The 14,525-nt window shown below is 42.1% G+C and overlaps 5 protein-coding genes across 5 annotated transcripts; 2 read left to right on the plus strand and 3 right to left on the minus strand.

The window, feature by feature from the left end:
• Positions 1–3,572: 3,572 nt before the first annotated feature.
• Positions 3,573–4,142, plus strand: PADG_02662 (uncharacterized protein; the record flags this gene model as incomplete). The annotated part of the gene is made up of 2 exons (XM_010759773.1): positions 3,573–3,770; positions 3,834–4,142. 2 exons carry the CDS (start codon positions 3,573–3,575, stop codon positions 4,140–4,142), a joined length of 507 nt encoding a protein of 168 aa, XP_010758075.1.
• A 37-nt stretch (positions 4,143–4,179) lies between these two features.
• Positions 4,180–4,569, minus strand: PADG_11467 (uncharacterized protein; the record flags this gene model as incomplete). The annotated part of the gene is made up of 1 exon (XM_010760633.1): positions 4,180–4,569. One exon carries the CDS (start codon positions 4,567–4,569, stop codon positions 4,180–4,182), a length of 390 nt encoding a protein of 129 aa, XP_010758935.1.
• Positions 4,570–5,021: 452 nt separating this feature from the next.
• PADG_02663 (homoserine O-acetyltransferase) lies at positions 5,022–6,738 on the minus strand (the record flags this gene model as incomplete). Its single annotated transcript, XM_010759774.1, has 3 exons — positions 5,022–6,072; positions 6,192–6,582; positions 6,684–6,738. The coding sequence occupies 3 exons, from the start codon at positions 6,736–6,738 to the stop codon at positions 5,022–5,024; spliced, it is 1,497 nt and encodes a 498-aa protein (XP_010758076.1).
• Positions 6,739–9,475: 2,737 nt separating this feature from the next.
• Positions 9,476–11,353, plus strand: PADG_02664 (uncharacterized protein; the record flags this gene model as incomplete). Its single annotated transcript, XM_010760255.1, has 1 exon — positions 9,476–11,353. The coding sequence occupies one exon, from the start codon at positions 9,476–9,478 to the stop codon at positions 11,351–11,353; it is 1,878 nt and encodes a 625-aa protein (XP_010758557.1).
• Positions 11,354–12,753: 1,400 nt separating this feature from the next.
• Positions 12,754–14,149, minus strand: PADG_02665 (uncharacterized protein; the record flags this gene model as incomplete). Its single annotated transcript, XM_010760256.1, has 3 exons — positions 12,754–13,211; positions 13,275–13,811; positions 13,882–14,149. The coding sequence occupies 3 exons, from the start codon at positions 14,147–14,149 to the stop codon at positions 12,754–12,756; spliced, it is 1,263 nt and encodes a 420-aa protein (XP_010758558.1).
• Positions 14,150–14,525: the final 376 nt, after the last annotated feature.

The raw sequence follows: 14,525 nt of genomic DNA on the forward strand, positions 1-14,525 counted from the left end.
TATATTTAATAATATATAAAAAGTTAAATTATTAATATAATAGTGAATTTAATTCTCTTTTATAAATTTTTATAAATAATATAAATATATTTTTAATATTTAATAATTATAATAATAAATTAAATATAATAAAAGTATTATAAATATTATTTAATTTTTATTTATAATATTTATAAATTTTATATTAATAAAAAATAATTATTTAATATAAATAAATATTAATCATAATAATTATTCTTTATATATAAATTAAATATTTTTTTTAAATATTTTAAATTGTAGTTATTATTATTTTAACTATTTGAGAATATACTAAAATATATTTATTAATATTTAAATTTTTTTCAAATCATTTATATATATAATTATAATTAAAATATTAAATTTTTAATTTTTAATTTTTAAATTACTATATTATATTTATTTTTCACAAATTTAATTAAAATAATATACTTAATAGTATATTCAAATTTAATAAGAAATTATTTTTCATTATAATTTTAAATATTTAAGAGTTTAAAATTATGTTATTGTTAGGCTCAGCGCCCGACTGAGCCCGACTGAGGCCCGGCGCCCGATTAGACTTGACGTCGGATTAAGCTCGGCGCCCGATTAGGCCTAACCCTCATCACGTGATCCCGTGACCATGCAGGTCATTATGTTGGTATATGCAATTGTGCGGTGCGCTAGTCCATAATAGAAAGCCTAGGCTCCAACACCTCCCCTTGGACTAACTACTGTACAGACTAGCTATCATACAGACTAGCTACTGTCCTGCTCAAATAAATATCATATCCATCTTCTCTATCAATTTATCTTGTCTTTCAATTGCTGTATCCATCAAATTCTTTTCTTATTTTACCCATAATCTAACTGACTTCTCAAAAGTTCTTCAATATTTGAAGAAATTATTATAAAGAATGCTTAACTTGAGTGACTTACAAGTAGATTCTTTGTATTTCTATCTTTGCTCTTATATCTATTCTTAGTTTTATTTTTATTTCTATTTTTCAATATCTTAATGTGCTTCTTATTATACTTCTATCATTTAGTGCTTATGAGATTTGTGTTCTTGAATCAGCAATGTTTGATCATATGCTCTGTATTCTCACAGTAGTGACATTGACATTCATCAAATCATTCAGTGATGATATTCATGATGGATGAGTTGAAATGAGTTATAGTGATAGTGACATGAGTAGTTAATTGATTCATCAATTCATCAAGATTTAGATTCTGAATAGAGTTCTACTTGATAGTATAGAAATTATTTAGCTTTATTTTAATAAATTTCTATTGTCAGTTTCTCAATTCTAGTATGAATAAATTATGATAAATACTCTTAGCTTAATTTTCACCTAGAGATACAAGTTTTGCCTTTAGATCTTAAAAAGTTGCAAGATAGATGTGAAAATTGTTATTTTTAAGCTGTAAATCTCTTAATTTCTTAATAATTTAAAGACATTTTTCTGCATAAGATATAGTGTAACACTGAGCAAGATTCTTCCATATAGTTGCTGCTAGATAAAAATCTTCATTTAGTGATTCTAAAGAATTACATATAGTTGCTTTTAAAGATTGAAAGATTCTTGTGTAAAGAAGTTCATTTTTCTTATTTCAAAGCTCAATTTTCAAAGAAACTGTGGTAGAAAATCCTGTTTATTATTTGTTGAGAATATTTTTTGTCTGAATCAAATGAGTATCTGCAAGAATAAAGCTCTTTCATTTCAAATAATTGACTTCAATAAGAATGACTATATACTTTTCTTCTAACTTAATCTTTATATCTTTGTAAAATTTATCAATTTTATTCTTGATGAGATTCTTAGTAGTATTTGATAAGAAATCTGAGTTTTTCTCTAGTCTTTATATAAGTCTTTTTATCTGTCTGTCCTGTCTTTTCATGTATTTCATCATCATTCACATCATATTCATATTGCTTTCATTCATATTTATTCATCTTTTTGATCAGTTTCTCCCCTAGGCCCAGAGGTAGATGTATCATATTTGTATTTGTCTTTATTCATGTTGTTGCTTGCAGAGATATCCAATGATTCTGCAACTTATATTCTTAAAGGCATTTGTTTACCTTCTCTTAATTCAATCTGTTTTCCATGTTCAAAGCTTTCAAAACAGTTATTTTTTATCAGATTCTTGCTGCAATTTAGCAATGCAATCTTTGTGAGATATTTTATAACTCAAATTAAAGAAGAAGAAGAAATAGAATATTAAAGTAGAGTAAAAGACTCTTCAAAAAGAAAAACAAGCTATCTGGACTATAATCTGTTGAATATCTGAATTATTGATAGCCTATTTCAGAAATACTATATACTATTGTATGGTATGCTAGTTTATAATAGAAAGTCTACACTTCAACATATTATAATCTGAGCAGGTCTTAGCACCTTCTTTTATCCTATCAAGTTTAATATTCTGTTATATAGCAGTTAGCAATGCAGAGAGTTTTCTTCTTATGCAGCTTGTATTTACTCCCTAACAGTTATAATAAGATAAATTAATTAGAAATTAAATTATTTTAGAAATAATATATAAATTTGATAAAAGATAGTAAATATCTAATCAATCTATTTAAAATAATCTTCAAAGTATTTAAAATTATCTACAATCTATCACTTTTAATTAATTATATATAATAAGTACTTTTTAAAATTTTTTATAATATTAATAAAATTAATTTATTCAATATTTTTTAACTGATTTTTTAATGAATTCAATTATTAAATTTTATATTATTTGAGATATAAAAGCAAGACTATGATCTATTAAATAATTTATGTACTAAATAAGTGTTTTTTTTGATAAGTTGATTAATTTTTAATAATATTTTAATGTTGCTTTAGATTTACAAATCTGCTTATTTTTATATTATTATATCAATATAATCAGACTGATTTTTTATTTCAAAGAAGTTTACTTATAATTTGGAAATTCTTGTGATCTTAAATCTTCAATTGCAAGCTGAATTGCAGCTTCATTAACCATGATGATGAGATTTGAAGTTGAAGAATTAGGTGGAATTTATAAAATTATTGAGTGGTGAAAATTGTTGGGTTGGCGAAACACACAAGGTCCACCATTCCTCCCAACAAAATGCTGATGTTGTGCCTTTACAGAGCAACTATCCCAATTTCTATCATGGGACTTCAAGTTTCTCTAGCTCAAGATACTTTGGTAAGCTGTGGCTGGATTCTCGTGGAATCGATCACTGCACTGCGAACAGGCGGGAATTGCGCTTCCAGTCACCAGAATGGAGAGCAGATAACAAGAGCTATCACTTGAAAGAGTGAGACGACTAAGAGAAAGAGCTGAAGCGAAAGTGAAAAGGAAAAACAACTTCGCTAGGAGGAGCAGTGATGATATGAAGAAGCAGAAGCGAATTCGCAGCCTACAACATTGCCACACTTCCTCCACCCCTGCCATGAGCTTTTGCTCTCAGTCCGCATCGTGACAGATCCTGCAAGAATAACCCATGGTGTTGTAACAGAGCCAGCTAATTGGAGAGGGCTCCTTCACACTTCACATTATGGGACACGTTCATTGACGAGCAGATGATGGTGTGGAAGAGAATTAATGATAATTCATCATTTCGGACTGGAAAGCTGTTTCCATCGAAACGTCAGCTTGAGTATGTCTGCCGGTTCATCAAGCCAATCACCTCAGAATGGGAACTTCGATACTGCGAACGACACTGGAAAATCAAGTTTGCACCATATTTGCCCGAATCACTGAAAATGAGAGTCTCAGAAAGGGTACTTGGGTTGCGAGGTTCAGTCTCCTCTGAGAGCATATAAATCTGACCGACTCATTCACAGAAGAATTTACTGAGTGAAGAGGTTAGGCAAATGTCCGCCGACCGTGTGACAGAAACCAGATCATCAGCCAAAGTTAAGAGGCAAAAGTCAGAAGAGAAAGGAGCCTACTCTAGCTACAGGAGTTGCCAAGCAGATCGATTCTGTGTCTACCAACAGGAGGGTAATGAATACATTTCTGTGATTGTGATTGAATATAAGGCACCTCACAAACTCAGGCAGGCTGGGATGACCACAGGACTGGCCAAAGAGATCCGTCCTGCTCCGGATGTGATTTGTCAGGACTCTGATGATACTGGATTTCTGCTGTAGACGGCTCATTGCCGCAGTCACCACTGCAGCTCTTCTCTTACATGGGTGCGTTATGGCTATATATGCCCTGGAGAAGCCTTTGTCTTCTTTTACATCCTGGACGATCCATCTTCAGTTCAGTATTCTGAGAATACTGGAGCAGACTCCATTCACACAAACCGTGCGTCCCCTCCCGCACCGAGGCAAGCGATCCCGTAACCTTCCTCCCATCTCGATGACGCTGCGATCTGGATGCCGGCCCTCTGAAGACGTAACACCGATCGATGAGCTCCCACTCCTCATCTCCTTGCACACGTCCTTCCTTTACGCCGTCGCAATCTGGCATTCGTGGTCGGACGCGAAGGGGAGGATCTGGGTCTGCTGTGAAGCCGCAAGACGCACCAGGACACGGGGAAGTCAGTGGCACCCAACGGATGCTCAATGTCATTGAAACACCGACGATACTGTGCTCTCAGCAATGTGTCTCCTTGCACTCAAGCATGGTAGCCCTCTTGATCCATCGTGTTTAAACTACCGGGATCGCCTTTATTGTTGGCACTCCCCAAGACCCAAACCGCTTATACGATTCAATTATCAGGGCATATGATGACACGATTGCCCAACTCGAGCTCGGAAACTCAAACAGTTTAACAGTTTCAGATTGTCAAATAAATTAATGTTCTGCTACCCTACATATAAATTGCTATGGAAGAGCGATACAAAATGATATAGCCAAGCATTCTCGCGCAGAAAGGGGTTGCAGGAACTTTTGGATCTACACCTCCGTATATGATACCCGCAAAAAAATATTTAAAGAAGAGTTGTCAAAACAAGAATAGAGTAGCTTGAATACCCACCTCCTTCCAAGACATATATCCACGGATATAGCCAATAGCCAATTCACCACGCAGTGATATCTTCCACCTCTGCCTCACCAAAGGTGCTGCTCTTGGTCAACTGGCCCACTCGATCCACAACACCATCGGCATCATTGCCAGACGCGTTCATAATGTCGGGCAGGACCTCTCTAAAGAACTCAAGAATGTATCTGTTCACCTGCTCGAATTGAAGGAGGAAAGCATCATGGCCTTCGGGGCTATCGATACTCTTCAGGCGTGAATTGGGAATGCCGTCCGCAAGCTCCTGTTGTTCAGCAAAGGTGAACAGGCCGTCGCTTTCAATACCAATTACGAGTGCGGGTTGTTGGATTTGAGACAGGGCGTCTTTAACGGGGGTTGTGGAGTCTGGGTCCGCACGATGCCGGGAGACATCATGTGTATCAAGTTTTCGCGTGATGGCTATGTAGCAATTGCTGTCGAATCGCTTGACGAATTTTTGGCCCTGGTAGCGCAAATATGACTGTGCAGAGAAATATGTTGTAGGTCGCCAGGAGCGTTCGGAAGGAGTTGTTGAGGTAGGTGATGAGGGCGCGGTGAAGAGAGTTGCACCGTTAAACTGGGGATCCGTGAACACCTCGTTTGATTCCGGCCCTGAATTGTTCGGGGTTGGTGGAGGACGAGTGCTCCTATGGCCATCGTTGTGAACTGCCCAGTGTTCGTTGGGTGGTGTAGGGAGACGTAATGTGCCATTGATATTTTGCCGTTTGGACGGATCAGGGACATTTCTACCAAAGCGAGATTCAAATGAATTTCGACTTCGATATGTCAGAAGTGCAGACATGCGAGCTGCGCCTAGGCCAGTTGCGGGAGGGTCATCGAATGAGTAGTATCCATCCTCGTATTTTGGATCGCTGTAAATACTCTGTCGCTGCGCCTCCCCCCAACTTATACCCCATGCAGAGTGACGACTCGAGGTTGCGATTGGGACAATGCTGCGCACATAGTCCTTGCCAAAAAATGCATATTCCAAAACAAGCATACCGCCCATTGAACCTCCCACCACTGATGCAATTTGTCGAACTCCTAAGTCATCCAAGACGAGTTTATGGATTCTATTTTCAGAAAGAAATAATAAAAGAAAAAAAGGAACTGGTCAGCCGGCCCACTCCATGAAAAAAAAAGAAGAAGAAAAGAAAAAAAAATTCTACCGGTAGCCCCTTGAGGGCCTTACCTAACGTCATCTCTGATGGTCGTCAGCGGAAATTCAGGGCCGTATATTCCCTTATTCTTATCTCCATCTCTACTTGTAACTGCACTTGCACTGCCGTATGGACTACCAAGGCTGTTCAAACAAACGACGAAAAATCTCGTGACATCAAATGCCTGACCAGGGCCACCAAGCAGAGGCCCCCACCAGTCACTGACGTCCGCACTGCCGCTCAGGGCATGACATATGACCAATACATTGTCTCGAGAGGCTGATAGTTTTCCTCTTGTTGTATATGCGACAGGGACATTGCGTAGTGTGACTCCGGATTCAAGGGTGAAGGAAGGGATGATAGCGATGGTTTGATCCGTAATGAGACCGGAGAAGGGATTCTCAGGTTGCGACGCGACTCTCTCTACGGGATTTAGTAGCTGCTCAACTTCCACGAGGAATTTTCAGATGGAGAGATAGATATTTAGGAGGGGTAATGGGAGTTGGGAAGAGTGTAATACTGACGGTATCGAGGGGTATGTGAGGAACCGTTGTCCGCCCCAGTATCCGAAGTGACCATATTGAAGAGCTGTCTGGTGGTTTGGGGCAAACAGAGGCGCATTGACCGCACCTAATCTGCCTCGAATGGCTGGATACCCACGGAGAATAGGGGTAGGATGGGTATAAATTATGACTGAAGAAATATCTGTAACGGGTGGATGGATGACAAGGAAAGGGGAAAATGGCCCGGCAAAGGGACACAAAACGTCGAATATGAGTGGAACGGGCTGAGGCAAAGTTTCCCGAACCCCCACAGAATGATGCCATATCGGGCCAATCAGACGCAGCGATCTGTGGGGTGGCAGAAATCGGCGGAAGAATGTTTGACCGGCGCGTTAAAAAGCGGTGAGATGAACGTTGAAGTTTAAATAAGTAGCCAATAGAGTAACTAGTTACCTACCGACTTGCAAGTTCTGTATAAACTACTCCGCCCAAATTCAGTCAATTTCCTTTATTCAAGTTGATTATAACATGGGCCTTACAAAAAAAAAAAAGGACCAGAGCTCCGTGAAGGAAAATGGGACTGCTGTTTATACTCGAAAACATTTCCTCTGTTTCCTTCTTCCCCCCTCCCCCCCCTTAAAACCAAACAGGGTTGCAGAGGGACAAAGATTTATCTCCAACCCAGATTACGAGTCGTTGAACGAGCAAATGCCCATGGAATCACCCTCAGCCGTGGAAACGGTATATCAATTCGCGGACATGACGGCGAATGGATGGATCCACCCATTGCAAAAAGAGTGATATCCGAATATTTGACGCTCCGAACCTTGTTATAGATAGTCAAAATAGATGGAGACAAATGAAATGTTGTTTTTAGTGTTTAGTTAAACAAGTGAGGTGCAAGCTCTCCATTTGAACAGTGGAGCTCCAGAACGGCTTAAGCTGTTGGCATAGAGCGGTTTCAGTATGCATAGGAGCCGAAGTGATTCGTCATAGCATGGGCTTTCCAGCGGGGTGAAGAGTGTGCTCCCTGTCAATAACATCAAGTGCAGCAGGGGAAAAGAGAGTTTTCTGTTCAAGTTAGGTACGTGGATAACGTTGTGCTTTTGCTCTCCAACTCACGTGAAATGGTCCGTATATACGATATTGGAAGTAGTAGTTGAACGACGGAGCCTAACCATGTCAAAATCAGCTCAACGGCTGGCCAGAGACCCGATGCTGCGATTTTTCTATCCTACCTTCTAGAATTTGATGCCTCTATCTTTCCGCGGAAAAAGCGAAACAACGGAAGGGGAAAAAAAAATCAATAAAAAATCGGTACCACCTTTCGCAATTTTTCTTTTCTTTTTCTTTTTCTTTTTCTTTCATTTTCAATTTTTTCAATTGTTTTTTCTTTTTTTGGGGATGGGGGCTTCCTCACATGTTGCTGTGATCCCTGGAACTTTCAACCCGCGTTCATAAACGGCATTTGCATTAAGTTCCACTTTATGAATAAAAGTGAGATTATAGAAAACCTCGTCAAAACTCCATATTCTTCAAATTCAAGTCTCGCCGCGTTATGGTGCACAATATTTAAGACTTTCGTCGCTGTTGCTCGCATCTTCCGATGGCCGAAACCCTTCACGTCCGCAAACGAATCCACCTAAACTGAAAGGTATTACTTTAATCCTCTGAGGTTTAAGGGAATGTTGGCGATGGGTTGGATAGATCATCCTTATGTGTGGAGACTAGGTGTAACCTCATTCCACTACCGGACTTATTGAGATCAAATGGATTGCGATGAAACCAATTGGTACGAATGAAAATTAAACTGGAAAGCCACAATATACGGGTATCAGATCATGCCAGAGAGGAACCAGGAATAGCAGAAGCCTGGGTGGATGCCGAACGAGATCATCATCAGCCAAAAGGCCTGTCGCAGACGAGCAACAAAGCGAGGTCACAGATTATGGCACGAATAATGGAGAAGTGATAGACTCCACCGCTTACCACACAGCACCTGTTACGCCCGTTGTGGAGGGAACGGAATTGCCAGACCGCAACAACTTATCTTCTTTGGAACTCGATATCCCCAGCCGTGCGAGAATAAACCACCTTCCCTGCCTCCTATGACGGTTCCTCGAGGCATAGTTCCTCCGCCCAGTCCACCACAATCACCGGTGTGGAGTTGGGTATCAGCAATTGACAAGACTGCCCCCGTCTCCAGCCATTGTCTGCGATGATAACACGCCTATGGATGATAGTCAGGTGTTCCATGTGATATTTTGGGCGTTGTTGGACGGGCTTTGTGGATGGTTCATGTAAGAAAACGTGAGGTTTTGAATAACTATGAGCGATGCATTAGCGTTAGCATTGCATTTCATTATAAAGATTTGAACACCTTGCCCCCTATCCATTTTATTTCGAAATTAGTAATGGGACCCTGGCTGAACAATTTCTGCTCTCATTTGTTGTCCCTTGTCAGTTTATATATCTACGTTTCTGTTCCTGGCAGTAGTCGGATGCGGCTTAAAAGTCATTTATCTTGATTTGTCCAGCCGCTATTCCTAATGAGGCCTAGTGATCAACTAGTCATGCTTATTTGATTATGTCATTGGATAATTGCGCTAGTCCCTTTTGGTAAATTTCCCCGGCGTCACTTTTGGTTTATTATTTGCCATCACTTCGACTTCAACAACACGCGCTGGATAACCAACAACTATCAGCTATGGCCTGCTAACCATTCGTTGTTCCGATTTATTGTTATGCGAAACCATCGCGCACATTGCACAACTGTATAATTTCCATATTATCCCTCTTCTCCCTTCGTCGCCATGACGGACTATTCGAGCTGGAAAGTTACCGATTTGAAGGCTGAGCTGAAACGACGCGGCATTCCCCAGACTGGCCTAAGAGTCAAGCAGAATTTCATTGATCGACTGCTTCAAGCAGATTCCACAGGACCGCCCGAACCGTCCACCGAAGCTCCTCCCTCCAGCGGCCCCCCTGAAGAACATGCGCAGGAACCGAAAGAACCTGTTGAATCAACTCAAGATGTGACTGTCAACGAGCAAAAGCCATTCAGTGTACCGGATCGGGTCCCTGAAAAATCTGGACCGGAAGGACAAGCAACCGCAGAAGCATCGGAACCTGCGTCGCGTGGTCCAACTGAGGATATTGTGATGAAAGATGAAGTGGAGGGAGTAAAAGTTGCTCAGGGCTCGTCCCTCGAAGCGAAGGAACCGGGTCAAGAACCCGAGACACAAAATTCAGCGCAGTTACAGGAATCTGTGACAGAGCCAGCGGAAACCGAGACCGCGGCACCTGTTTCTGCCACCTCTCAAGAACCAGAACCTGTTATTAAGGCCCCTTCTGAAGAGAAAACCGATTCGAGAGAGCATTCTGTAGAAGACTCCCGGAAACGGAAAAGGCGAAGTCAGAGCCCTCCCCCGTCACCTAAAACCTCCTCTTTGAAGAAAGCTAAAGCTGAGGGTGGATTTCCGAGGGCTGTATTGGGTGAGGATGTCCAGGCTGAGAAGCCTGTCGCTTCTGAGGAAATTGCTCCCCCAGAAGACGCAAAGATGCAAGGTGTGGGCCCCGAGGTATCTGAAGGCCTTGAGGAGCAAAAACCCGCGCCCCAGCCCGAACCGGCTACCCACAAAGAAGGTAACGAGGCCACAGAAACAGCTACTGTAACCCAAGGCGAACCCGATGCCGATAAAACGGAGGAGCAGCACGTCAGCAAGCAAGTGGCCGGAGATGCTCGTTTCAAGGATTTGTTCCCCGTCGTAAATGGTGGTCAACCACGCTCCTCATCTCCTAAAGCTCTAGCAGGAGAGGAAGATGAAGATCGCGTTGTGTCGCCCGCGCTTCACCCAGCAACAACATCTTTGTACATACGCAATTTCATGCGCCCTTTACAGCCTACAGTCCTCAAAAAGCATCTTGCGTCCCTTGCAACTCCGCCGACTTCGTTAGTTGACCCTGATATCGTTCTTGATTTCTTCCTGGACTCCATAAAGACACATTGCTTTGTTACTTTTAAAAACGTTTCCGCAGCCTCTCGGGTTCGCTCTGCACTTCATGGAACCATTTGGCCTGATGAGCGAACACGAAAACCTCTCTGGGTTGATTTCATCCCCGAAGAGAAAGTCAAAGAATGGATCGGAATTGAACAGGATTCAGGCAGTGGCGCGAGAGGGGCTCCACGTTGGGAAGTTGTCTACGACGAGGCCGAGGAGGGTATTACAGCTTCCCTCCAAGAAGTCGGGCCTGCAAACCAAGTTCCAGCTCTCCATCATCGTGATCCTGCTCAAAACCTAGGTCGGGAACCACCGTTAGGTCCCCGTGCAACACACGGTCCTATGTTTCGGGACAACAAAGCCGCTGCACCGCCAGCTGCGCCCACTAGATACGCAGGAGAGGGCTTCAAGGCACTTGATGACCGGTTCCTCTCCACAGCTGCGAAGCCGAAACTATATTATCAACCTGTCCCACTAGAGGTATCGGAAAAGCGACTGGATCGGTTTGCGGATCTTTACCGGGCTGGACCTAAACCCCGACGTGGAACTGATGAGATGCGAAAATATACTTTCGAAGACACAGATTTTTTCGTGGACAAGGGTCCGGAATATGGAAGCCGTGGACGGAGGAGGGGTGGCAGGGGTGCACGGTTTAGGGACCGAGGAGATTTTAGAGATAGTTGGCGCTGATGAGCGATTGTTTTTGGAATGGGAGGGGAAACGAAGTGAAGCCCGACATAGGTACCTACATGTGCGAGCAAGTTTCCGTTCAGCTATCTACCCTACTAGCTTCGCTGCTTTCCCCTCCACTGGCACACGGCTCCTCTTTAATATCTTCCATTTCCTTGCTTGGAGGCCTTCCTTTCTTACGTTTCTTTTTCAATTCCTTGCTCATCATGGAATGTATTCCCATTATTTGTCACTCAACTTCAACTAGGGATAGGCTGGTTAGGATTGGGCTATAATAAGGACACGAGCAGTTCGGGTTTTGTATTTTTTCTCTTCTTTCTACGTGATGATATTTTCCACACTAAAAGGAATAATATCCTTCTAGCGTGTATGCCTCTTTGTGTTTGTACGAGGCTCTTTGTTTCACTCGTGTATTATTCTATTTTTATTTTCCGCTGTCCTATCTTGTTCCCTTTTCCCTTTTCAATAATCGTACCTGCCGGCTACTTGATAGTTGGCGAGACTTGAAAATTGGAATGAAGAATAAGTAATTGTGTATTCGTCTTTTGGCCTTTCCTTTCCTCCTCTCCCACTACACACAATGATGCATTTGCTGTTAAATGTATTACCTTCAGTCTATTGGGGTCGTGACATGTCCCCAGAATCGCAAGCTCTTCAGAACTCGATGTCCCTGAGATGAACGTTGTCTAAATTTGGATTCAATCAGCCTCGCATCATTCTTAACATCTTCATTGAAGAAACTGGGACGTAAGTAAATCAGGACCCCAATGAACCGGAAGGTTCGATACCAACTGATGATACCCTTAATCCTCTTGTGGCTTGCAAATACACAAGAAAACACTAGGAGAACATTCATTGAGAGATGCTTGACCTTGAATGGTTCCAAATCTTATCTACTTGGGGCAACTAGTTTCTTCATACACCCGTATATCACACACCTGTATATCAGTCTATGCTGTATTATGAAGTGATTATTTTTATTTATTTATTTATGTATTTATTTATTATTATTTAGTTATATATATATGTTTTTATTGTTTGTGGGGGGGGGGGTTCTCCCTGTCTTACCTTCTCTGTAATGCAACAAGGAACCAAGCTCACCCACAGCGAGGCCTTGAGGATTTATAGTTCTTGGAGAATACTTAAGATTATGGCGACCTGAGCGTGCCGTCAAACGTTTGATATTTTCGTAAGGTATCTCTATTTGGTCAAGAGCACTGAATTCGAAACAAAACTTGCTGCAAGGTTCGATAAAACACAGCAAGAGAGAAGGGGTCATCCTAAAGTCATAAAGCAACCTACGTAAAGTCCGTGTCATGTTTTTTCTACTACGGAGAATCACCTGGGATAATGTCTTCCTCTTTTCAAAGAACAGAAAGAAATCAAACCAGTCTCACCCGTCAATCCCATGTTGAACCTCCACCAATCCCTCCTCCACCGGTCGACTGACGAAGGAACAACTCCTCATCAATTCTTTGTACGCCAGTGACTGGCCTCTTTGCCTCAGAATATTGTCGCGCTGTATCAACAACTGCAAATTTCTTGCCTAGCTCACGCATCCCTTGCACGCTCTGTCCGAGCTGCCCGAGCAATGCGACCAATGCAACGTCATTAGCTTGCGCAAGAGATTCAATGGAGAATTTGTCTGATTCCTGCGGAGTTAGGAGCGATAGGTGGGAGATCAAGGAGTGGATCGACCGCAGGAGGGGGTGATGGACCCGGGGGGAAGAGTTAGAGATAGACTCTGTTTTATTGCCGTTATTTTTAGAAGGTATACGGGAGAGGTATGCTTCTATGAGGCGGAGGCGTGATTCAAGGGTTTTGATGGCGGTGAGGCGGGTGTTGAGATTGGCAATTACTAAGTAATGGTTAATTGGGATTAATGGGCCAGCTTCAATATTTCCTGTTCTTGTTCACTCACTATCTTCATCTTCCTTGGAGAGTGAGGAAAATTCATCCGTGTCAGGTTTCTTTCCTGCGCCTGGCTTTGTAGTTTTCCCATCTTTCCCACCCTCACCAGCTGGGAGTTTCTGCTTCTCCTTGTCCGTTAAAGTCGAACTTGCATCTTTCGCCTCGATAGCAGTAGCATTGCCTCCTCCTCTTGCAACAAAGTCCACGCTGATCATTTCCGCCTCCCCTGTTTCTATTGAATACGGCAGCTCGCGGAACTTCAGTGTCAAGCTAGGTTGCTGTCCGTCCACCTGCATCACCTTATCGCCATCACCAACATTTTCTTCTTCATATGTCGACTCGTAGATTGCAAGTGGAAGTTTACCTGTAGTGCGAGAGGCGCTACTTTCAAGTCCTAAAGCATCAAATGCAAGCAGAACTGCTGTTTCGTTATATTTCTCGAGGATATGCTGATGAACAGGTAGTAGTGCTGAGCTTGGTCCGGTGGGTTGGGTCAATGTGAACCATCCAACAAGGTCCAATGGAGGATCCTTATGCACACCTCTAACTGTAAGGCAGAGGCAGAGCAGTTAGTAATCTTTATCGAGAAAATATTTGGGTGCAGAGTACGGCCAGACATTGTTGTAGTCTCTCTTCAAACCAGGCCTCATGTAGCGTAATATCTCCATTTGCGGAAGTTACCACATTGCACTCAAAAACATGTTCGAGACTGATAGTTCGGCCCTTTAGCTGCCCCATAAGCGCTCCTACAATTGGCCCTTCTTGATGTCTTGCAATATGCCGGGTGATATGATCGGAGATATTGAGGAGCACGAGTGGATGGAGGAGGACTTGAAAGCCCGAATCGGACGATTTAAGGGAGATCAGGGGATTAGATGCCGCCATAGTCCAGGCGCCCTCACAAAGTGTTTCTCTGACCAAACCAAATGAATGTTATACTGAAGTGCTAAAGTATAACCACAGATTCTGTCTTGATTGTAATTTGTTGTCTGTAGATCCGACATCCATACTACGGCTTCGTAGGGGCGGAAGCTCCACAAGGCGACCCGGAGTCAACTAGTTAACTAACTTTACTGTGTTTGCTTTGTTTGCCCTGTTATTTGAGTGTTTTAGCTAAGTGTTTAGCCTTATTTGCGTCACGAGTGCTCCAAAGAACAGTAATATCCAGAACATCATCCAGAACAACATCAAGGACCACATCCACCAACCTCATCTCTTGCGAGGATCTTGAATGCCTTTTTATCGTTCTTACGAGGGTCAG

Source organism: Paracoccidioides brasiliensis (assembly GCF_000150735.1).
Source record: "Paracoccidioides brasiliensis Pb18 unplaced genomic scaffold supercont2.3, whole genome shotgun sequence".
NCBI classification, from domain to species: Eukaryota; Fungi; Ascomycota; class Eurotiomycetes; order Onygenales; family Ajellomycetaceae; genus Paracoccidioides; species Paracoccidioides brasiliensis.